General features: G+C 42.7%; 2 protein-coding genes and 1 long non-coding RNA gene across 15 annotated transcripts in view; 2 read left to right on the top strand and 1 right to left on the bottom strand.

Moving 5' to 3' along the window:
• Birc6 (baculoviral IAP repeat containing 6) overlaps positions 1–11,267 on the top strand; it is a 188,573-nt gene extending 177,306 nt beyond the window's left edge. For all 10 annotated transcript variants that reach the window (XM_028873519.1, XM_028873544.2, XM_028873527.2 and 7 more), the window contains 3 exons: positions 625–813; positions 3,992–4,126; positions 10,103–11,267. In XM_028873519.1, coding sequence (XP_028729352.1) covers positions 625–813; positions 3,992–4,126; positions 10,103–10,282 — 504 coding nt within the window. In that variant the 3' untranslated portion in view covers positions 10,283–11,267. The remainder of the gene's footprint in view (positions 1–624; positions 814–3,991; positions 4,127–10,102) is intronic.
• Positions 11,268–20,257: 8,990 nt separating this feature from the next.
• LOC119086462 lies at positions 20,258–22,749 on the bottom strand. The gene is made up of 2 exons (XR_005089741.1): positions 22,365–22,749; positions 20,258–20,662 (listed from the first exon to the last, which is right to left on the bottom strand). It is a non-coding gene; the product is annotated as an uncharacterized LOC119086462 (long non-coding RNA).
• A 39-nt stretch (positions 22,750–22,788) lies between these two features.
• Positions 22,789–25,098, top strand: part of Ttc27 (tetratricopeptide repeat domain 27) — a 133,704-nt gene continuing 131,394 nt past the window's right edge. For 3 of the 4 annotated variants that reach the window (XM_037198042.1, XM_028873476.2, XM_028873472.2), the window contains exons 1-2: positions 22,789–23,084; positions 23,739–23,916. In XM_037198042.1, the coding sequence (XP_037053937.1) occupies positions 22,985–23,084; positions 23,739–23,916 (278 nt within the window). In that variant the 5' untranslated portion in view covers positions 22,789–22,984. Of the gene's footprint in view, positions 23,085–23,123; positions 23,232–23,738; positions 23,917–25,098 lie in introns of those variants that run through there. The other variant, XM_028873480.2, reaches the window with a different exon arrangement.

The following is a 25,098-nucleotide window of genomic DNA, read 5'->3' as shown; positions in this document are numbered from 1 at the left end:
AGTTTTCTTTGTGAATATTGTTAGTAGGGTTTGGCCGGTTTAATGTTTTACAAGACTAAGGCCAATTTTCACAGAAGATACGTAAGTATTGTTTAAGGCATTGGCAGAGGCAGCAGGATCTTTGTGAGTTCAAAGCCAGGGTGGTCTACATAGCTAGTTCCAGGCCAGCCAGGGCAACACAGTCAGACGCTGCCTATAAACAAATGAATAAAATTAATATTATATGCGGTTTTGAAGTAACTAACTTAAATTTGTAGGTTTTTGTTTTGTTTTTAAGACAAGGGTCTTACACTTTAATCCAGGGCATCCTGGAATTTGCTGTGTAGCCTGGGTTGGCTTTCAGCTTACCTTGATATTCATGACTCAGCTGAGATAAAATATAGAGAGGTTTTACCTACATGTATGTATGTACACCACATTCATATGCTGTGAATCAATCACAGGCCCTCTAGATGAGCAGCTTAACTACTGAGCCATATCTCCAGCCCCCAATATTTTTTCTTTAATGCCAAAAATATGTGGAAATATGCTAATAGAGACTCCTTAGAGATGAAGCAGGATAGCAGTTTACTGGCAGTAAAAATGTCTGCTCATAACTATTGTTTGATTTCCTCTTTGCCTTAGGTGTTGGTTTCTGTCCAGTCTCTTATATTAGTAGCCGAGCCTTACTTTAATGAACCAGGCTATGAACGGTCTCGAGGCACTCCGAGTGGCACGCAGAGTTCCCGAGAATACGATGGAAATATCCGGCAAGCAACGGTTAAATGGGCAATGCTGGAGCAAATCCGAAATCCTTCACCATGCTTTAAAGAAGTATGTTGGATAAAGTTAAAGACAGTTGAGAATTTATAGTCTTTGTTAGTGTTATATATTCTAAGTTTACAGTATCTGGTGCACTAAGGTTTACTTCTTATAACTAGTAATTAATTCTAAAATCACTCATAACAAAGTGCAGTTAGTAAAGGTTTTACTCTTGCGTGATGTGTACAGGTACACATTTTGTGTGTGAAGGTGAGAAGATAGCTCTGGGTTTTGATATTTGGGTGTTGCTCGTCTTTCTTCTAAGACAGGCTCTCTAGCTAGTTTTTAGTTCACCGAGTGAGCCTTTGTGGGCCTCCCCGTCTCTGTTTCTGCACTGCTGGGATACTGAGTGTGCTCACCACACTTGGTCTGTTCTTGTTGTTGGTTTGCTTTTAGTGGGCTCCGGTTCCAAAGGAGCATCTTTCTAGCCTGGAACTGTTTATTTTTGATAATTATCATTTTATCCAACTATTCAGATACTACTGAAATACTATGCATGTAATGTATGTGTGTGAATGTTAAGAAAGCAATTAGAAAGTGTCAGGTTCCTAGGAGCCTCTGAAGCATGTCAGGGGCTTTGGCTTTGCTGTGTCCTGGTGACTCAGCACCCCACATCTGCAGCCTGCAGTCCTCTTCACTGTCAGGTCTCCTCTGTGTCCTCAGGTCTCTCTCTTGCTCAGCGTTGTGTCCTCAGAGCATCAGTTTGCCTCGATTTTCTTGAAATTGCAACATTTCAGAGTGGGCTTTTGTGTTGGCCTCATAGACTGTTGTATTTAATGGGATTTAGCAGTTGTTATTCTTAAACACTGTGAACCCTGTCTTAATCCTGCTAATCAGGTGATCTGAAGGAATATAAAAAGAACATTCCTTCTTCGTTACTATTACATGTGCTTACCTGTCAGTGTGCACACATATCCACAAGTTTGCCTTTTGCCTTAAAGGCCATATAGAAGGTAGTAGATCTAATGTTATGGGAGGTTGCTTGTGCATGCACATGTGTGTGTATACTTGTTTAGAAGCCTTTAGATATAATCTATTAATTAGGCTTAGGTTATTCACATTATGCAACTACCTATCACCTGTTACTAGGCATTGTGCCAACTTACTGAAAAATGAAGGATAAATATAGTACTCTTGGAAAGCCTGTATTCTTTCCCTTTGCATCTTACATGAATTCTTCAGCATGCTGGGTACTGAGCTGTTGAAACTCCTTGATAGTTCTGTTGTAACAAGGATTCTAGTTTCAATGGCATATACGGCTGAATTTTGATTCCTTTCAGTTTTGCATATTATTCTACTTATGTAAAGTTCAGTGGTCAACTTGGTATCTTATATATCAAGTCAGCATAAGGGCTGGAGATGTATCTTAGTGGTGGAACACTTGTATGTGTGAGTCCCAGGGTTTAATCCTAAATATGGGCATGCGGGGAACAGTGTGGGGAGAGGAAACATGTGAGTTCTGGAAGGTGCTGCTATGTACAGGTAGAGGTTACAGGTGTGTACTCTTCATGAAAAGAAATTAATCTAGACACTCCTTGCCACTGGATACTTAAAACTGACTCTTAACGTGACTTTGGCTGTTTTCTGAATTCCCTGGGTATTTTTGTTTATTTGGGTTGTTGGGGTTTTTTTTTTTTGTTATTGTTGTTATTGTTTTGTTTTTTATCTTCTGCTGTCCAAGGCTGGCCTCCAAGGTGCTCTGTAGATGAGGATCATCTTGAATTATCCAAGTGCTGGAGTTATAGACATGTACCCCCATGTCACAGTGGGGCTAAAACCAAGGCCTCATGCATACTATACAAGCCCTCCCAAGTGAACTATCGTCCACCCTGGTTTTTCTTCTAAAGTAGCTTTTTCTCTGATGCTCTTGTCTTCTGTCTGGCTCTGAGCTTATTTTGTTTTTCTTGTTTTTTGAGTCCTAGAGCATCAGCCTCAAAAACTGCTGAATATAACATAGGATTGTACTAGTGTTTTTTTTCCGTCCCCATGCCTTTATAATGATATCTAGCTTTAGACAGTATAGGACAGAGAGAACCCCTTTAGACAATATAGGAACTGAACTAGATTTCATGTCCGTTTTATAATTTAAGTTTCTCAGGAAGAGAGTCCTATTGCTTATGTATCAAAACATTTTTCAGAGGTAGAAATTTTTTTTAATATCCAAATGAGATGCATGATTACTACAAGGGAATTTAGGACTGTAAAATAAATCTATCTATAAATTAACCAGAAAATGCAATTGAAAGCTTTGTTTGTGTGTGTGTGGGGGGAGGGAGGGAGGGAGGAGGGAGGGGGGGGGGACACCTTCAAAGGCCAAAAGAGGGCATTAGATTCCCTGGAACTGGAGTTATGGTAGGCTGAGAATCAAACCTGCTTCTCTGCAAGAGCAGCGGATGCTCTTAACTGTTGAACCATCTTTCCAGCCCCAGAAGATACAATTTGATGAGTAAGAATGTGCCACAGCTAGGGCTTCATTTTGATTTTTGTATTGATTGTCTCTGATACTTAAAGTTTCCTTAATTGTGCTGTCTGGCTAATTCGCACAGTGGATAAAGACCCTTTTCACCAAGCAGTGCCCACCTAGGTTTCATTCCTGAGCCAAACTGCATACTAGAAGAAGTGATACCTTTGACCTTTGTGTGTGTGGTGTGGCACACATGCATACCCACAATAAATAGATTAAAAAAAAAAAAAAAAAAAAACCTTGAAGAGTTTTTTGTTTTTATTTTGTGGGGTTGGGGATATGCACATGAGTGCAAATACCTAAAGAGGCCACCAGATCACTTAGTTAACTGGCAGTTGTGAGCCTCCTGACATGGTGATGGGAACTAAGCACGGGTCTTTTGTAAGAGCAGTATACTCTGACCATCTCTACAACTCGAGTTCTCATCTAAAGACAGACGTTTTTCTGCTACCAGTGTATTGATAATCTTTTCCCATTTGCTTTAAGTTCTCTTATGTATGTCCTGTGCTCTTTAGATGGGATTACTTAGTATCTGAGCAGTGTTGGATATCCATTGCTGCTGTGGAATTGAGTATTTCAGTGTATGCCATCTGATGTTCTAAGCCTGGTTTTTTCCTTTGTAATGATATAGAACATACAAAACCAGAAAATCTTTTATTTTGTAATGCCACAAACTGCTTTTAAAGTATGTAGACATGCTTTGTTCTATTGTTTTTTATTTTCAAGGTTATACACAAACATTTTTACTTGAAAAGAATTGAGATCATGGCCCAGTGTGAGGAGTGGATCGCAGACATCCAGCAGTACAGCAGTGATAAGCGGGTGGGCAGGACCATGTCTCACCACGCAGCAGCTCTCAAGGTGAGTTGTGATTCACTGACTCAGCTAATCACACCTGAAGGTTAAGGGCAGAAGAGAACCTAAGAACTTGTTTCCTAAGTTGTTAGAGAAAGTGTGTAGATAGATGCAATAGCTTTGACAGAGGACTGGTGATTCTCGAGATTAAAAGTAACTGTAGGAGCTGAGCCCAAAGATGTTAACGTGGGTGAGGGGCGCTTGAGTTTTGTCTTCAATCTTTTAGCCTTACCTTATGCCTCTTACCTTACATAATTTTATTGCTTGGTGTGAAGAAGAAGGTATGAGATGGAGGGGCCACTAAGAGCTGATTGTTAATAACCACAATGGGAGGTAGGCAGTTGCTTTTAGCTTAAGCATTCATGGATAGAAATGGAAGATACAGTAGCTCTGCAGAATTTCCATACATGGAAATCCTCTTTTGTACAGCCACTCATTTTTCTGCTTCCAAAAAACTCTTGTATTCTCTGTGCTCTTCTTCACTGCCAGGCGTCTCCCGTTTATGCATTCAGTGCTTCCATCCCTGCTGGCTTTTTCCCTTTTGTTCTCCAGTCCTCACTGAAACACTAGATGGCCAAGCCTGGTGGCACACACCTTAAATCTCAGTACTTGCCAGTGGCGAGATAATCTCTGTGAGTTCTAGGACAGCCAGTGCTACGTAGGAGATCCTCTTGCAAAGCAAAGCAAATAAAATAAGTAGCTGATAATAAGCATGCTGGTTTTTCAGGTGTGATATTTTTTTTTTTAAAGTACAGAAATAATTATGAATGACAAGTAATTATGATGTCTGGGATTTGCTTCAAAATAAGAAACATTTCATAGTGGTATCAGACTAGCCAAGAGTTGGTAATTGTTGAAGCTATGTGCTAGATACATGTGCATTTGTTTTCCTATTTTGCCCACTCTTGTATGCAGTTGAAATCTCACATTATAAAGACTTTAGAGCCAGGGGTTGTTGTGCACTAAGCATTTCAGTCAGGAGGGTAGTGATTCAAGGCTACCCTTGACTATTTAAGGCTACCCTGAGGCTGTCTAAGGAAAGAACACTTAGCTTGCTCTATGCTAGTTCTGTTTTGTCCAGTTTTGGAAAACAGTTTGTGTCTCTGTCAGACAAGAGCGCGGCCCTCTGCATCCAAAGGTTTGCAGGTCTCTTCTGCCTCCTTACGCCATGCCCATTAGCCCATCTCCATCTACTTTTCAGCTGCACTCTTCCTTGACCACACGCGCACACTCTGTAGCTTACTCATTAACACACCCACCACTCGTCTAATGTATCTCTTTTCTGTTCATCATAGACTCCTCTTTTTCCCCTTTCTTTCCTCATTTATTCTTTTTCTCTCCCCTCTTTCCTGAGAGGCAGTTTTTCTTTACCCCCTTTGTCTTGTGCTCTTTGGGTTTCTAATGTTGGACCTTTAAAGATGACTCACAAAACCAAAAGTCATGATTTGAGAAGGGGACTGGTAGGGATGGAACAGGTTTTGATAAGGACAGGATGGAAATAAAGGAGGCAGGGTGGGGTGAGGAAACAGAACATATTATATACCTATATGAAGTTGACAAGAGAACAATTAATCCATTAAAAAGTGACTCTTGGGCGTTAACAGCTTAGGTGCAAGATTATAAAACATCTGTAGCGAACTTCTGCCCTCCAGGGTCCTCCCATTGTGCTGTAAGCCTGTATTCAAGATCTTCTCCCTCCTTCAATAAATGGCATTCGGCATTTTAAAAAAAAGAGTGACTCTTAGAACTCGTGTGTCCTTTTCCAGAGTTGTGTTTCTAAATGATTTTTCCTAGACATCCTCATTAAACATTGAGAGTAGGACTGTATCTTCCTTCACATTGGTTCATCTAGCTTTCTACACTTAATTTTAAGACTGCCCTTTTTTCTCAGATCTGTAGATATTTCTTAGTTCCCTTCATCTAATTCAATGCTTAGTAGGAGACTCCTTCAGCATTGTCCTCAGAAGGGGCTTTCTCCCAGCTGCTCCCATTTTCATTGTGTACCACATACGTCCCTCTCCCGTTCTTTCTGTGGTCCATGACCAGTTGGATGCTTCCTGAATAGGTACCTAGTTGCACCTTTTCTCACATACATCTGCAGAGCCTGCAGTCTAGCTGTTAGGCTGCTGTTCTGTTATTTCAGCATTTGCTTTTGCCTGAAATTATTTTACTCTTATTATTTTGAGGGTTGTTTTTGAGACAGGGTCTCACTCTGTACTCATGGCTGGCCTGAATCTAACTATATAGACCCGGCTGCCCTAAACTCTGCTTTCCTGTGCTTCCTGTTGTTGGACTTAAAAAGACGTGAGCTACCATGCTAACCTACTGTATAATTTTTCTACGTCACCCTTTCTTGGAAACCCTTCATTTCCAAATTCGTGAAGATTTCTATTCTTTCAACTACCTCTTTGCTGAAGAATGCTAGTCAAGGACGTGTATGTTCTTTTCAGTTGAGTCCATGATATGTTGTAGTGTCCTACCTCTCCGCGATCCTCATAATAGTGAGATTTTTTTTTTCTTCTTCCTTAATCAGTGTTTTTATCACAGTGGAAGGGAAATCAGTGCTGGAGAGTTTGTCAATTTTAAGTATGTGCATATGCTTTAAATCCTCATAAGTGGCTGAGAACACACAATTGTCTCAATCTTTTTTATGCTTCATACCTTCAGCTAAAACTTGGACTTCCCAGAAGCTAAAGTGTCTTTATTGTGCTCATTGCCCTTATTTTGTCAGTGCTTAGCAGAGCATTATGTATGTGTACGGTTGTTCTATAAAACTGTGTAGCAAACTGTGGCCAGATTGCTCAGTGATTAAAGGCACCTGCCACCAAGGCTGACGACCTTTGTTTGATCCCTGAGACCCTTAAGGGGGAGGAAACCCAGAGTCAGATATCGAGGGTGAAAGCTGAAAGATCAGAGAAGCAGAGCAGCCAGCCATCAGAAACTTCTTACTTCTTCAAAATTTGAGACCGAATGGGGGCCATGTCTCTATGAATACTCAGACTGAATGGGGGGGCGGGGGGGAGATCCTTTCTCTACCTGCCTTATATTCCTGTCTCCACCTCCCTCGTGCTGGTATTAAAGGCGTGGACCTCCCAAGTACTGGGATCAAAGCTATGTGCCACCACTACCTGGCTTCTATGGTTAACTATCGGATAGCTCCACCCTCTGATCTCCAGGCAAGCTTTATTTGTCAGAACACAAACAAAATATCATACAACATTTACCTCTTTTTTGTCTAAAATAAAAAGTGAAGGTTTTAACTAACATAGAAAAACTGTATACAACAAGTACAGTAAGTATATACAAATATATACAGGCAATAATTACATTAACAATATCTAGCCCATAGCATTTGACAAACTCAGAGTAAATAGTTCATTAGCTATCCTATCTTGGTGAGTCTAAAGTGTTGTGCCTAATTCACTTTTTATCCTAACCTGCATTACCAATCCAAAACTATCTTTTTATGTCTCTCAACCTTACATTTTATACTTCTTTTATTAGTAGCTTTTTTTAATCGGATAACAAGGAAAACTATTTCTAGTTTTCAACTCTATCAGAGACATGAGAAGGATATAATATTACCTGAGTAAACAGGAAGTGTAGAGCAAACAACTTGCAAAACTAAGAAATGACAGAAACTGCTGGCTGCCTGGACAGTCACCTAAGGGTCTTCTTTAATGTTGGGGCATCCGTCTTCAGCCTGCAGGCCTAGAATATCTGACAGACATTTGTGAAGCAGGATTTTTGAAGGACTGTCCTGCCTTGTGTTGTCAAGATTCTGTAGTCACTTTGTTTTTTGTCCTGTTGGTCCAATTTGGACAGCATACTGTCAGCAGTCGAGGCAAGGGCACTTTCTTGCCTGGTGGCTAACTTTTGCCACCAAGAAAGTAAACTTTGTATTGAGTTTCTTCAGGGCCCATCATTTTCTCTGAAGTAGATTGGTGCTGCCAGGAGCAGATATGTCTCGTTATTAAAAAAAAAAGAAAGAAAAAACTTACATTATTAAAAACATCTTAAATGCCATATTCTTTAGATCTCTGAAGTGTTTAAAGACCACTTGCCTATCTAAAATATATCTCTGTTTGACCTTGAAAACATACCTACCATGACTAGAAGTTTGATTGTAATAGGTAACTAGCTACTAACCTGAATTTCTTTATTATCCTCAATAGTTTGTAATAATAACTTTCAAAGACTAGAAATTTACATTACATTGTTGATGAGCTGTATATGTACACAAGAGTAGAAATATATGTACACTATGTTCTAACCAAAATAACCTTTAATTTGTATCAATGTACAAAAAATCCTTATTAATGTAAAATATTTAAAACTAGTAGTTGCTTTTTTGGTTTAAAAGTAGATTTAGCTGGGGAGTGGTGGTGTACACCTTTAATTCCAGCACATGGGAGGCAGAGCCAGGCAGATCTCTGTGAGTTCAAAGCCAGCCTGGTCTACAGAGTGAGTTCCAGGACAGCCAGAACTGTTTCACAGAGAAACCCTGTCTCAAATAAAAGAACAACAACAAAATAGAGTCTATAATCAATAATCTACCTTTATATCCTATCATTTCTATAACATTTTTACTTTTCTATACACATAAACAGAACCAGTCAATGTGCTTGAAATTACTCAGTTAACGTTTAAAGCCAGCTGTTGGTGCAGGTAGTTTTCAAAACCCTCAATGTGGTATTTCATTCATAAGCAACTAGTCACCCTCTTAGCATCTTAATTCTAAAGCAAGATAGGATAACACGATTATGTACTCTCTAGACATTGTTTTTCATTTGTTCGAATTTTTTAAATTCTAATGATAAAATTACTTTACAAATACTTCTGAGTTAAATGAAGTGATGGGGAAACTATTACAAAGTTTACAGGTCGATCTTTGAAACATACCTGTTTTCATCTGCCAAGATAGCAGTGCATATGTGGTGTAGTTTAGGTTTTTGTTTGGTGGTTATGTATCTGTGTTCCTTTTTTTTTTTTTTTTTTTTTTTCATCCAGTACTAGAGATTGATCCCAAAGGCTTGTACATTCCAGATAAGTACTGTATGTACCATTGTGATAAATCCCCAGTCTGGGTTTATTTTAATTTGTGCATTTGTCCTTTTCAGAGTTGGCATCTATGACAACACAACGGATTACTGTCTTTAATTTAGAAGAATATACGTATCAAACTATAGAGTTTATAAGTCATTGGCAGTACTGCTCCTGGGGAGTGGGACGGGGAGGGTGAGGTTCTGCACAAGTATTCTTTGTTTCTTAGGAGGTGGGGTCTATTCTTCTGTACCTGTACAGAATGTTACCTGGGGCTTTCTCAGCATCAAGAATTAATTTGGAGTTTGGGGATTTTTTTGTTTTGTTTTTGTTTTTTGTTTTTTGAGACGGTTTCTCTGTGTAATTTTGATGCCTGTCCTGGATCTCGCTCTGTAGACCAGGCTGGTCTTGAACTCACAGACATACACCTGGCTCTGCCTCCCAAGTGCTAGAATTAAAGGCATGCGTCACCACCATTCCTTCCCCCCTTTTAATTATATAATTTATTTTTACTTTACATGCATTGGTCTTTTGCTTTCATGTTTGTCTGTCGGGGTGTCAGAAGCCCTGGAATTGGAGTTACAGACAGGTGTGAGCTGCCATGTAGGTGTTGGGAATTGAACCTAGTTCCTCTAGAAAAGTAGCCAGTGCTCTTAACTGCTGAGCCATCTCTCCAGCCCCGCGTTTAGGGATTCTTGAGTTTTGTTTACTGAGTGTTTTAAATGTGTGATGCACTGGCTGGCATAAGAAGACACTGAGTAAATATTTATACACTGGGGTATATATATATATATATATATATATATATATATATATATATATATATATAAACACACACACACACACACACACACATATACTGGGGTATATTAAAACCAAGTTCTTGTCTCAGTGATATGCTGGAATCACCTCTGATATTATTGATTTTTCTCCATGTAGCGCCACACTGCTCAGCTCCGAGAAGAGCTACTGAAACTTCCCTGTCCTGAAGGCTTAGATCCAGACATTGACGATGGCTCCCAGGTGTGCAGGGCCACAGCGCGTGTTGAAGAGACTCTAACACACGACCATGGCAAACCCAGCAGCAGCAAAGACCTCCCCAGTGACTTCCAATTATGAGCTGCATTGATGTGGATTTCATAGACACGAAGGCTTCGGAAGCACAAGCCAAATATGTCAATATTTGTATGTAAGAAACTAATTATGTAATAGGTAATGAAACTGAAACTATACTATGCCCTTAAGGAGATCCAGTTTAATTCAAGGTGATCTTTGATTTACCTGTACAAGAGTGTAAACTTTTTTGTGCTTTTATTTTTCAATTGTGAGAACCACTGATTGGTATGTTCAACAAATTTGTGTATACAAAGAAATGGATAAATCACTGATCTATAAGGGAAACTACCTTAGGAAAGAATGTTTACTGAATGTTTATCTTTTTTTTTTTTTTTTTTTTTTTTTTTTTTTTTTACTGTAGAGTGAGAGGTTGTTAACAAAGGATATATATTGGTCATTCTTACAACTGCTATTTAAAGTCAGCAACTTTTCACTGAATTTGATAGATTTTATGTTTGGCCATATCTTCATGCTCATATTTGATTTCTGAAGACCTCCTACATACACTTTAATAAAAGTTAAATGGACATAGCCCTTCTTTTTTGATTTACTGGTATATTTTTAGGTAATAAATCTGCCATAAAATGCACTATAGCTGGAGACTTGCACTTGTATGGATGAATTTATTACATTCAACATATTTAATTTTATGCCTTCTAAGATGCAGAAAAAAAATAAATGAACATGATTTTATTCTATGCCAAACATTGGGCCTCTGAATGTATCAATTCTTTGAATTTAAGTATATGAAAAGGTATGGTCAATTGGAAAAGTCACTTTAAACTGTTTTCCTCAAGGGCTCCTCTCTGTCCTGGACTGTGTGGTTTTGTTCCTGAAGTCACATGTATGTATCAACACGGAGGCTCTGTAGAGGAGAGAGGCTGGGCCTCTCTGGTGCTGTTACAGTACGTTCTGTACCTGCCATACAGGCTCATTTTCATGCAAATTCTTCCTAGAGCCAATAAATAAAAACTTAGGTGAATTAGTATGTCTTGTTTCTAAAATAGTTGCCATGGTGTGAAATGGTATTTTTACAAAGAAGCTTGTGAAACCTGAGCATGGGGGAAACAAAGATATTTTTGTTAAGAGCAGCTAACATAAAGAAAAGGCTGAAAGCTGGGGCATGGTGATGCATGCTTTTAATCCCAGAAGGGGCATTCTTATCTGTGCAGTTGGAGTTCTGGGACAGCCAGGGCTACATAGAATGACCTTGTCTCATAAAAGCAGGAAGAGAAAAAAAGGAAAGAGCTGCAGTGACTATTGATAATATTTACATAAAAGTGGTGTTTGATTCTGAGGGAAAAGTGGCAGGCGGCCTGGCGTGGTTCCCTACAGTCCCTGCCCTGGGAGACTGAGGCAGAGAGTTTGCTCAGAGCCTGCAGTGTGAGACCCTGACTCAAAAATGAGAGGTGCGGAGGGAGAATCACAAATTCAGGTATTGGGGGCATGAAGGGGAAAAAATAGGGAAAAATTAAGGTAAGGGGTATGATACCCCTTCTTGTCTTTAAACATCACGAGCAGAAAACAGAGTGTCTAAAACAGTCTTAGATACAGTGTATAGTAAGCTGCACCAGAGTGACAAGATAATGATCACGTTGGGATATGGTGAGAAAGACCTCAAATGACATATATAGACATGCTAGATAGAGTCTGTCTCTAAAGCTATCAGCGGCATGCAATAAAAGTATTTGGAGATGGCTCAGTGGGTGGGAAGCAGTTGCTGAGCTAGGTGGACAAGCTGAGTTCAGATCCCAGGAGCCCACATAAGCAAAGGGGTGGGGGGTCAGTGAATGGTGAAGTGCTTTGTGGGCGAAGCTACTTGTGGCCAAGCCTGATGAACAAAGTTCAATGCCAGGACCTGTATAGTAGGAAGGAAAGAACCGCTCCATGCAAGGTGTCCTCTGACCTCCACTTGCGTCTCCCATCCCACACCAATAAGTAAAAGTGATTAAAATAAGCTCTAAAAGAGAAAAACAAAAAGCTGAGCCAGGCAGTGAGGGTGCACACCTTTAATCCCAGCATTCAGAAGGCGGAAGCAGGTGAATCTCTGTGAGTTCGAGGACAGCCTGGTCTACAGAGTGAGTTCCAGGACAGCCAGGGCTACACAGAGAAACCCTGGAGGGGGCGGGGAGGAGACTGGATACAGTGACTTTCATCTCTGTCTCGGGACTCCTATGGCAAGATGGGAGGTGGAGACTAGAGACTCACTCAGAAGGTGGCAGGTCGGCTGCCTGCTGTATATGATGAAGCTGCCGAAGCAATAAGATCTGCCTTTAAAGGGGATGAGGCCGGGCGGTGATGGCGCACACCTTTAATCCCAGCACTCGGGAGGCAGAGCCAGGCGGATATCTGTGAGTTCGAGGCCAGCCTGGGCTACCAAGTGAGTTCCAGGAAAGGCGCAAAGCTACACAGAGAAACCCTGTCTCGAAAAACCAAAAACAAAAAACTAAACAAACAAACAAACAAACAAACAAAAAAAAAGGATGAGAACTGCCTCTGACCTCTGCGCGTCCGTGCGTGCGTGCGTGCGTGCGTGCGCGTGTGTGTGTGTGTGTGTGTGTGCGTGTGTGTGTGTGCGTGCGTGCGCGTGTGGTTTTCCCTTAAAGAGGATGAGAACTGCCTCTGACCTCTGCGCGCGCGTTTGGTTTTCCCTTTGGTCAGGATCCCAGTCTAATTGGGCGTGAATGATAAACGCTGTCAAATACATTTTTCCGTCCCACCTCATTGTTTAGATATGGGAAAGTGTTAGAAAGCAACAGTGCTGTTATCAGAGCCAAGAAATTATTTACAAAAACTGGAAGGCACGGGCAGCAGGTGAGATGGCTGGCTCAGTGGGAAGGAGTGCTTGCTGCTAAGCCTGACAGCCTGAGTTTGAATCCTGGGACCCACATGACAGGAGACAGCCAACTCTTCCATGCATTCCGTGGCTTGTGCATGTACATGAAATGTTTAAATGATTGGAGACAGATTTCACTGGAGTGGATCCATGTGGGATCCAGACCAGCCTAGGAACATTCAGGTGCTCACTTAGTGTAAGGTTCCTGCACTTAAGTAGTGAACAGGCATGAAGACAGTCCAATATGGTAAGTTCTCTGGAGAGTTATTCACAACGTTCTTTTGGGAGCACAGAGGAGAGTCACTTAGGAATGATACTGATGGGCATTGAAGTGATGTGAGCAGGAAAGGTTTCCTAGAGGAAGGCATCCTGAGTGCTGAAGAATGACCTTATGGGTGTGGCAGGTTGTGATGTCAGAGAAGTCGCTGCTCTCAGGCCACTGAAGGTCTGGTTTGGCCTGCTACTGACCTTAAGCATCCTGAATGATTCAGAAAGCTCTCGGCTTTGACCAGGCAAGAATCAGATCATAGCGTTTTGCCTACTGCTGTGACTCCAGAGTCCACATGGTAGGTCATCCATCACAGTCAAAGGGTGGACAGGAGGAAGTACTTGGCAGAGCTTGGAGAAATGCATATATTTGATAGAATGAGTCCTGTGTTTTCAAGCTAAGAAACTAGGGTAGAAGTGTAGGGAGCCGCCATTCAAAGATGGCGCTGGCTTCCTGGTAGCCTAGTTGTAAACAACTCCATATATGGCTAGGCTCTCGGGACTACGTGTCCTGTGACCTGTGCATGCACGGGTATGGTAATCGACCTTATGTCCTCAGCCTATCCTGTGACTCCCCGTGCTTGCATTCTGGCGGGACCCAATCACAGTACGGCACGTTTGCCTGATTCCCTATATAAACAGCTGCAATTTAGTTCTTGGGCCCCTCACCTCCTGCTCTCCCTTAACCAAGAGGTGCTCCAATAAAGTGTGATCTGAGAAGAATCCTCGAGTGGTGGTCGTTCTTCCTCGCTGGTCGAGGAGCTCGCCGCATAGAAGGGCAGAGAAAAACAAAACTGCCTTGGCCCAAGAGTTTGTGTAGAACGTGGGGAAATGTGGATGCCAGTGTTAAAGCAGTACCCCCCCTCTCTCTCTCTCTCTCTCTCTCTCTCTCTCACACACACACACACACACACACACACACACACACACACTGCCCATTCTGAGTCAGTGCTCTACTGTTGAGCAACATCCCAGCCCCAAAGGGGGTTTGTTCTTTGTTACTTTTGGTTTTTAAAGTCAAGAAAAAGCCGGCTCCTAAATAAAGACATAGAGACTTACTATTAGTTATGAATGCTCGGCCTTTAGGAGGTTGGGAAAGCAGAGAATGGGTGAGCAGGTCCTGGGTAATAGGAAGACAGGAACTCTTTGACATCAAGGCTTCCATGAATTTGCTTGTTGGACATTCCAAGCAGCTCCAATATCTTTGCATCATCCATATTTAGGAATAGCCCAGGGGAAAAAGCATGCTTTGTCTCGCTTGGCCCTAATTAAACACTAAACATAGTTAGAACCCTTACAATAATGAATTTCAGGCTACCATGGTGGGGGTGGTGGGGGATACAACACATTAAGCCTTAAAAATTTTTCTAATTTTGTCTGACTCTGTAAGACATTCTTAAAGATGCACTTCTTAGATGGGCATTGGTGGTACAAGCCTTTAATCCAATCCCAGAATTTGGGAGGCGGAGGCAGGTGGATATCTGAGTTTGAGGCCAGACTGGTTTATGTATTGACTTCCAGGACAGCTGAGGCTACACAGAGAAACTGCCTTGGAAATAAACAACCAAAAAAGAGCACTTCTTTAAATGGACAGATACTGAGTATCTGATTATCCTTCTTTGCACAGATTGGCTGAAGTTACAAATTTGCTTATTCAGACCAGGCATCGTCAGCTTTCACCTGTATGTGGATATATGTATGTCTATGTATATGTGCATACAATGCTCATAGAATCCAGGAGAGGGTGTTGGATACCCTGGAATTAGAGTTACACACAGTTGTGAGCCCATGTGTGTAGCCAGATGTTTCTCTGGTCCTGTCCGGCCCTGAGGTCCAGCTGAGTCTCTCTCACCTGTGGTCCCACAGCCGCTTATAAAATAATCACTCAGAGGCTTATATTAATTACAAACTGTATGGCCTATGGGTCAGGCTTCTTGTTAGCTAGCTCTTATAACTTAACTCAACCCATTTCTATTAATCTATATGTTGCCCCAAGGCTATGGTGTTACCTGTCTGCTGGCATCTTGTTGCTCCTTTGGTGGTGACTAGCGTCTCTCTCGACTCGGCCCTTCTCTCTGGATTTCCCATCTGGCTGTAAGCTCTCTTGCCATAGGCCAAAACAGCTTTAATTATTATCCAGTGGGAGCCATACATATTCACAGCATACAGCAAGACATCTGATAGCACGTGTGAGGACTGGGAACTGAACCTGTTTCCTTTGCAAGATCAGTCAGTGCTCTTAACTGCTGAGCCATCTCAGCTCCATAGTCAAGTTTCAAAGTGCCCCCTGGTCTAACGCTTACCAATTCAATCCTATATAGGAAAGTTAGGTGAACTTCGTATTTTTCATGTGGCCCAAACTGCTCTTGACAGCATGTTTCAACAGACTTTAGAAAATGATTGCCTTCTGTTTAATGGGAAAGTAGACAGTGTCATCTTGAAGCAAAAATTTTAAAGTATAAGTTTTTGTTGAGCAACTCTGAAACCCTGCTTAGCTTTGCACACAAGCCAGACAGACAGCATCTCTATTTGATCTTCCTGTATCATGAACCACATTAAAGAGCTTGATACGATGTTGATGGATTACCTTACACAACCACTCAGAGCAGTCACCAACAGGAGCCTGTAGTGGATCTACCCATGTCCAACAGGTTATGTGGAAGGAGAGGGAACTTGTTCAGGAGGACTGGATTCTACCACTTACCAGGGTGTGTGGTAGATATCTGTCCCTCTCAAACTCTAGAATGTTAATGAATGTTTGAGGAACTCATTAACATGCAGATTTCTTAAAAGCAGGGAGGGCATAGAAATGTATTTTTTGTGCTTGCTTAGGCAATTCCTATTCTTTAAAGTTTTTATTATATATAATAGGCTTCATTATGACAGTTTATAGCTGTATGTAATGTATTTGGCCATATTCATTCCTGTTACCCTCCCATTCCTGGTGATCCTTTTCCTCTGGCCAGCTACTCTTCTTCCTCCTCTTTTCTTTCTTGTTTGTATGGATTAATTGATTGACTGGCTTTTTGGCCTCAGCAGTCCTGAAACCCACTCTGTAGACCAGGTTGGCCTTGAACTCGGAGATCCACCTGCCTCTCTGATCCACTCGGAGATCCACCTGTCTCCTGAGCGCTGGGATTAAAGGTGTGCACCACTACTACCCAGCCTCTTTCTTATCTTTAGTATGTGTGTCCCAATGAGTGTAATGGGGTTGATCATAAAAGCATGAGTAACTCACCTGTGGCCACACCACGAAGACGTCTCTCTCCCCACTCCCTCCCCCAGCAATCATTCATTGCCTACAGATCCTCAGGGAATGTGAGACCTCATGACTTCCTTCTCCGATTTATTCTTGAATTTCAGGAATTTGGAGCAATCCTCCTGCCTCAGCTTCCTGAGTGACTATTCCATTGGTCAATCCCCCTCCACCACTTATGGTAATTCTGATGCTAATGAACTCTGCGATTTGAGGAATATTGATACCCAGGGCTTGATGTCTTACTGACACATTTGGTTTCCAGTTGTGTCATGTATCAGGAAATCATACTTTGCTTTGCCTCTAGAAGGCTTCAGGATTATAGCATTAAACGACATATCAGATGGGAACATGCTGCGAAGATTTGTATCCTTGGAGCAAGATCGGCCAGCACAGCTGGATTTTATTACTTGGGCTTTTTCTCTTACCTTTTGTGTTGAAGCCGTTTGGTCCACTTTCAAACGACAATTCCCTCTTCTGTTCGTGTTTGCTGTTCACAGCCATGGAATGGAAACATTCCCCTTTGGCTGAAACCAGGCGCAAAGCCTGGAAACACTCTGGTCAAAGTCTTGCACAGACCGAAGTCCTCATGTGAGGCCTCCTGAGTATATCAAATCCCTCCCCCCAGAGCACGAGCAGAAAACACTGATGCGTTGCAGAGCACTTCATCACACTACCCAGCCTGATACTCGGTGATATATGGTCTAAGGATGACAAGACCCCTATTTAGTACCTGAAAGAAGAACTGAATTATTGCTAACTGTGGGAAAGGAAAATTACGAAGGTCTCTTGCAATCTCTTCTTGCACAACACACTGTTAATCATACATAAGGTTTGGAGTTCCAGTATTGTTAGATTTAGAGGCATAAGCATTTAACATCATCTGTAAAAGGGCTTTCTTTGGATGAGGCTATTGTTGATTGGCTGGCATTCAGGGCCACGTGTAGCTAACAGTCTGTCCTGGATTTTAAGCAATGAGCTTTGAAAAACATACTCACTTCTGGCGATTATTCATTGAGTGGACAGCTCCAAAACTTGTTTTGATGGCTACTTATCACTGTATTACAGAGCAGTGGGTCTTTCAAGTTGATCTGAATATTTATTTTGGTTTTTAGAGTTTTCTCTTTGTGCTGGAGAGATGGCTCAGCCATTGAAGGCTAAGGCTGGCAACCAACAAGACAAGATTTTGTTTTTGTATTTTTAATTATGTGTATGTGCATCTGAACGTGTATATGTGCAACACATACGTGTAGAAGCCCACAGAGGCTGGAAGAGGGTGTCAGATGCCCCAGAACTGGAGTTATAGGCAGCTATGAGTGACCTGGTGTGGGTGCTGGGAATAGAACTCAGGTCCTCTGCAGGAGCAGTGTTCTTAACTGCTGAGCCATCTTTCCGGCCCCCTAACATTAATCACCAAAATCATTAAAAGCTGTAAAGACAGGGTTCTATAAACATGTGGTTGATTCTACCTTAGATATGTTTTTGCCTATGAGAGCTGGTTTTCGATGTAGTGTTGATTAGCCCAATTAATTTGTTGAATCATCTGTCAGGACAATTGTGTGGATGCACTGCCGGTCTGGACAGCAGACATCAAATGAATGTGAAGCCAACAAATACATCTACAAGAATCTCGAGGGCCCAGGAGGAAGACACACTGCAAACATCTAGGTTTAATCAAGAAAACAAAATGTGGTGACTCCCCATGTCTACTTTACACAGCCAATTTTCTACGTGGTATAAATTCAGACACAGAATGAAATGTTAGCAATGTCCCAGATCCCTTCCTTCTGGCCCAAAGGAGAAGGAAGGGTATTTATTATCCATATGCTACTCATTAGTCTGTTACCCATAAATCCTTGTGTTAGGAAATTTAAACTTTTTGAATGTCCCCAGGGCTAGTCTATCCTATTCACTTCATCAGCCAATGTGAAGAAATTCTTTTTTGATGACCACTCTGGTTATTTAGCTTATATGGTAGGGACATTTTCCTTAGAGTCTTTTCACCAGAAATGGTTACAGGGTTTGTAATCTTCGTAAGCGGATACAGGCCATTGGGCTGTCAGTCTTGGAATGGCCTAATTGTCCTACATAACAGTTCGTTTGGGCTTGGGGTTGGCATTAAGAGTGTTATGTTCACCTAGAAGCACTCTGGGAACAACACAGGAGGCGTGGTCAGTCCCGGTGCAGCTGTGGGGATGTTTCCACTCAACGATGTGGCAAAGAGTTAGATGCTCAATATGATTAGATTCCCATTTCTGCCATACCACAAGGGCTTTTAAAAATACTTTGTGGGGGGTGGCCCTGGGGATTAAACCCAGAACTTTGCTTATGCTGAGCATACACTCTACTACTAGGCCAGACTCTGAGCCCCTATTATTATTTGCCGATTATCATTTTTAGGGCTGGGGATATAGCTCAGTGGCAGAGCACTTGCCTAGTGTGTGGAAGGCCCTGAGTTCAATCCTCAATACTGCAAAAAGATTTTTTTTTTGTTATATAATTCTTCCTCAATTGTATTAGCAATGGCCTGAAGGACTTAATTATAGATGGTAGTGATGAGTTCCTGTGGGGAAGGCTGGATTTAGAGAAGTGTTGACTCCTTCACCATAGGAACATGAGGGGATACAGCAGCCATCATCACCTTATTTTCATTTATTGATTTTTTTTTCATACACAGCTGACAAGCCTACCAGGTCATTTATGCAGTCCAGCATGAAATATAACATTAAGCAAGAGAGGTGATGTCCAGTTTAATGCCTTCACCCCCCACCTCTAAAATGTGCTATCTTTGAAGCAGCTGAAAACACATTATTAAGGTGTAGGAGAGATGGCCCAGTGGTCAAAAGCATTTACTGCTCTTCCAGAGGACTTGAGTTCAGATCCTACAAAGGGCAGCTGACAACCTCCTGTGATTCCAGCTTCAGGAGAGCCAGTGCCCTCTTTGAGTCTCCACAGGCACCAGTACATATACAGCAGACACACCACACTCACACACGTGTGTGTACATAGATCTTTTTTTTTCCCATAAAGTATCATCACGGACCAGCAAGATGGCTCCAGCAGGTAAAGGCACCTGCTGGCCAAGCCTGAAAACCTGAGTTCAGTCTCTGGGACCCACATGGCAGGAGGCAAGAACTGACTCCTGGAAGTTGTCCTGGGCTATGTGTGTTCAATGGTTAAAAATAATAAATCAACGACATTTCACTATTCCACTGGGTGGATCCACTCTCACAGCTTACTTATTCAGCCATGGAGGGACATGTGGATTGTTTTCAGTTTGGGAGCTATGAAAGCACTGTCACAAGTATTTGCAAACTTTTTTTTTTTTTTTTTTTTTTGGGTCAGAGCCTTATGTAGCACAGGCTGACCTCATATTCATTTTGTAGCCCAGGCTGTTCTTGAATGCTTGCAAACTTTTAAAAACGATTCTTTTATTTTCATTTTTAGTTGGTTGGTTTTTGGTTTTGGTGTTTTGAGATGGGAATCTCTCTATGTAGTGCTGGTTGTCTTGGAACTCATTATGAAGACCAGGCCAAGTTTGAACTCACAGAATCTACCCACCTCTGCCTCCTATGTGCTGGAATTAAAGGCTTGTGCCACCAGGCCACCCTAATAATGATTATTCTTTTTTTTTTTTTTTTCAGAGCTGAGGACCGAACCCAGGGCCTTGTGCTTGCTCAGAAGTGAAAGAGGAAGGACAACATCTGCCATGTTGTCAGTTCTTAAATTCACAGAAACATGAACAGACATCAAAGGAGAGTGAGTGGTCCTGGACCAGTGGGAGTCAGCAATGCTGCGTACGAAAATTCGGGAGATGTTGTTTACTGTGTTGGCTGCCTCAAGGTGGGACAAAAAAATAGAGTTGAGTTTGGTGCTTTGGAATGGGGGAAGGCTGCCAATGAAGTCCACTCTCCTGTCAGGAGAGGTGACAGATGCCAATGAAGCGCTCCAAGAAAATCCAGGGCTTGTCCACAGATCTTGTCATGAAGATGGTTGGCTGGTAAAGATGAGTGACCCTCTAGAGCTGGACGAATTAACAGTGAAGAGGCATATGAGAAATTTGTGCATATGAGGAGTGACCATGGCACCTCCCACTTCCATCCCCAAATAAAACTGGGAAGTAACCTGCGATAGCATGGTTGTCTTAAATTAGAGAAGACTTGAAATAACTTTTAGCAATACCAATGGATAAATAAGAACTATTCTCAACAGTGCTACTGACGAAAGTCCCCAACTCCCCAGTGGATGCAGATAAACATAATGTACGTATTTTTGTAAGAACCTAGACTAGAGGCTAAGCCCTGGTGTGCAGAATTCATGAGATTAACTATGGTTAAAAGTTATGAGGCAGGCAGGAGAGATGGCTCAGTGGTTTAGAGCACTGGGTGCTGTTGTTTTTCCACAGGTCCTAAGTTCAACTCCCAGCAACCACACGGAGGCTCACAACCATCTATAGTGGGATCTGATACCTTCTTCTGAAATAAAGGTGTACTCATATACATAAAATAAATAAATTAAAGAAAAATGCCAGGCGGTGGTGGTGCACACCTTTAATCCCAGCACTCGGGAGGCAGAGCCAGGTGGATCTCTGTGAGTTCGAGGCCAGCCTGAACTACAGAGTGAGTTCCAGGAAAGGTGGAAAGCTACACATAGAAACCCTGTCTCGAAAATCGGAAAAAAAAAAGTTATGAGGCTGGGTTTGATGAGGAACCACTCTTTAATCCCAGCATTCCAACAGGCAGATCTCTGTTACTTTGAGGCTAGCCTGGTCTACATAGCAAATTCCAGGCCAGGTGAGACCCTACCAAAAAAAATAGTGACTTATTTCAGGATAACAATGTTGTCACATACAATATTAAAACTCACCTGGTATCAATCCCTGAATCTTTTTTGTTTTATTGTTTTGTTGAGACAGGGTTTCTCTGTGTAGCCCTGGCTGTCCTCAAACTCACTCTGTAGACCAGCCTGGCTTCGAACTCACAGAGATCTACCTGCCTCTGCCTCCCAAGTGCTGAGATGCGTGTGCCACCACTGCCCAGCTACTCTTGGGTCTTGGTCAAAAGACTTGATGTTTCTTCCCATTAGAAATGCCTGGGAGCACAGGGAAGTGTTGTACAATGTCAGATGAAGGACAGTACTGTCTTCACTTCACCTTGAGCTGCATTGGCTGCTGTTGTTTTCCACAGTGAAGCAGGGACCTTTGCAGCTTCGTGAAAAACAAATAAAACATTCATCCTCTTGAGTGAGTGAGTGAGTGAGAGAGGGAGAGTGAGAGAGAGAGAGAGAGAGAGAGAGAGAGAGAGAGAGAGAGAGAGAGAGAGGACGCACAGCGAACTCTGTGCTCAGCGGCTGCCACACTGCCAGGAGGATGTATTTCTTTCCCTTTTCCCACTTCACAGAAGTGTTTTGGGTTCTACAGACTGGCCTGCAAAACTTTCCAGGTCCTTGACCCCTGCCAGGTTTATGTGATGGCCTCCCGCTTCTTAAAGAAATGGTTTATCTTAGGCGTATAAATGTTTGCCGGCAGGTGTGATGTACCACTTGCATGCCTGGTGCCTAGAAGTCCAGAGGAGGACAACCGTCTGGAAGGACGGGTGGTGCTGAGCCACCTGATGTGGGTGCCGCGAACAGAACTCGGTCCTCGGTTGGGCCATCTCTCCAGGCGCCCTGCCACTGCCTCCTTAAGATAAGGGAACACTCTTAGGGGAGGCCAGTTTGGAACTCACAGTGCAGCTCGGGCTGGCCTCCAAACTGCAGCGATCTTTCTGCCTCAGTCTCCTCAGTGCTGCGCGTGCACTTCCAGCTTGGTTGTCTTGCCCTTTCCGTCATCCGAAGAATACCCTACGCCGAGGCAGCTCGAGCCTGGGGCTCATGGGCTCCACTTACGGGGTCGTAACCTCTAGGGCCTACGCCTATCTGCTTGGAGAAAAGGTGCTGCGTGTCCACCTCCAAGGACTTGCTTTTGCCTCTGACCGTGGAGTGTTTGCACGCAGAACCTGCTTCCCACCTCTGTCTCCCCTGGAGACGCCTCCAAGTCACCAGGACCGAGGGCGACCCGTCTCCACCCATCCCCACCGCCCCGACAAGGCCCGCCGCGATCCTAACCTCTGCGCATGCTCACACCCGAGTCTCCGATTGGTCGCCTAGGAGCGTGGGATGTTTACCCAGGATGCTCTGCGCTGCTGTCATGGCTGCCCCCGTGTGTCTGTATCCTCACATGGGACGCTAGTCCGGTGGGTGTCTTGACGGTGCCCGTGGCCACCAGACGCCGGCGACCTTGGCCCCTCCTCCTTCTGCTTCCTCCTCCCCCGAGGGGCCCTCGCGGGACCCCGAGTTGGGTCCAGTGATGCCGGGGGTGACGTGGACTCCGGAGCGGGCGCTGCTGAGGGGTTTCTCCACGGAGGCGGAGCGGCTGCTGTGCACGCAGGAGGGGCGCTGTGGCTCAGGTGGGGGCTGTGAGGACGGAGATGCCGGCCCTGGGTACGGAGAGGGGGCAGGAGGGGGCAGTGTTGTTCGGTGGTCTGAGATCTGGTGGTCTGGGAAAGTTCCCGAGAGACAGACTTGAGCTGATTTTCTTCCTTTAGGACTGACAGGTAAGAGAGTTCGTCAGGAAAAAAAAATCGGGGTTGTGAAAGTATTGAGGCAGGTGTGAGCTGGGGAATGTGAGGGAGTCACGAGAGATCCTGTGTGTTTGGATTGGCCTCCTGGGGGAGAATATTGAAGGTCGGACCTCAGCAAAGGAAACTTTTCTGTGTCGGTTGGAATCTGTGAATTTCCCAAAGAAGGGCACTACGCCTATTATTATTACTATTACTACTACTACTACTATTACTATTACTACTACTACTACTATTATTATTTCTGTGTGACCTCCATTCTGCTGCTCATAGTCATTGTAGGTATCCTGTAATTCTAGGAGGGGTGATGTTGGTAGAGTGAGAAGGATTTGCTCAAGTCTTAGTGATTCCTGTATAGCCAGCATTCTGTTTATACCGTTTTGTATATTAAAATATCTGTGTAATGGATTATCATTTACACTTACATTCTGTTGGCTGAATTATTATTTCCGGGCCTGATTATTATTATTTTTTTAATTATAGATATTGGAGTTTTCTTAGACTTGCTGTTGGAAGGGAGCTATGAGGCCATGTTCTTACATTCAGTGACACAAAATATATTCAGCTCCACAATGATGGACGAGGAAAAGATTGACAGCTACCTGGAGAAGCAGATAGTAAATTTCCTGGATTGCTCTACGGATTTGGAGGACATTGAAAGGTAGAATTTTATTTGAAATTTCCACAGAGAAACACACTTGTGCAGAGGGCTGGAGAGATGGTTCAGTGATTAAGAGCACTTACTGCTGTTTCAGAGGACTCAGGTCCAATTCCCAGCACCCGCATGGTGGCTCACAACTGTGCAACTCCAATTCCAGGGGATCCAACATCCTCTTCTGACACCCATGGGTACCAGGCACATATGTAGCGCGCATATGTACGCCCAGGCAAACCACTCATATACATCAAATAAATAAATAAATTTTGGATACTTTTATGGCAGCTTGGCACCATACAGGCCTTGCTATTTAGCAGCTGTTAATAAACCTGAGCTCACGATGTGTCAAGTAATCTCCGTGAGGTCTCTGGTCCAGATCTTCCAGAATGAGTAATGGAAGTGGTGTGGGATCAAAGTGAGTTTTGTATATGAGAATGACGCATGCGTGGTAGTCACTGCTAATCTCCCCAGAGCTTAGGTTTGGTAAGTGCTAGCTATCAGCTTGTTTCCTTTTGCTTCTTGTTGTTCCTCGTTTTGTTTTGTTTTGGGGCAGAGTCTCACTATGTAGCCTTAGCCTGGAATTCACTATGGAGACCAGGCTGGCCTCAGACTCACAGAGATCCACCTGCTTCTCTGCCTTTCAAGGGCTGGGATGAAAGGCACGTGCTTTAAAGGGGGCAGCTCATTTTTTTTTAACGTGTAAATGTACCTTGAATCCTGCTATTTCTGGGTTACTGAAAGATGCTTACATTTCCATTTGCTGTGTCTCAGATTGTTATCTCTGAAGTGATCAGAGAACTCCATGTGTTTATCATGGAACCCTCAGTTTATCTTTCTTCAGTTAGGATGCCTGCACACTGATTAAATCTAAGCCTTCTAGAGGCTTCTGTTTTACTGTCATACATTGTTAGCTTACTTCTTCTTATTTATCCGTGACGTCTGTCTAGAATTCTTAACCATCTCCAAAATGCCTATAATATCATTCTACCCTGATGTTTACAGAACAGTTTCAGACAGTCGTCCAAGGAATGAGCCAACTAACTTGTTAGGTTGTAAAGATAAGACCTAACACAGATTCATAAATAGTTCATAATTCTGTTTCATTTTTTCTAATTTCCAATAGTGTTATTCTTGATTTTGTTGAGTAGTTCATAATTCTGTTTATTTTTTTTCTAATTTCCAATA

Source organism: Peromyscus leucopus, chromosome 22, assembly GCF_004664715.2.
Source record: "Peromyscus leucopus breed LL Stock chromosome 22, UCI_PerLeu_2.1, whole genome shotgun sequence".
NCBI lineage: Eukaryota > Metazoa > Chordata > Mammalia > Rodentia > Cricetidae > Peromyscus > Peromyscus leucopus.
Note: the sequence above shows the minus strand (reverse complement) of the source record. Positions and strands in the feature narration are given on the sequence as shown.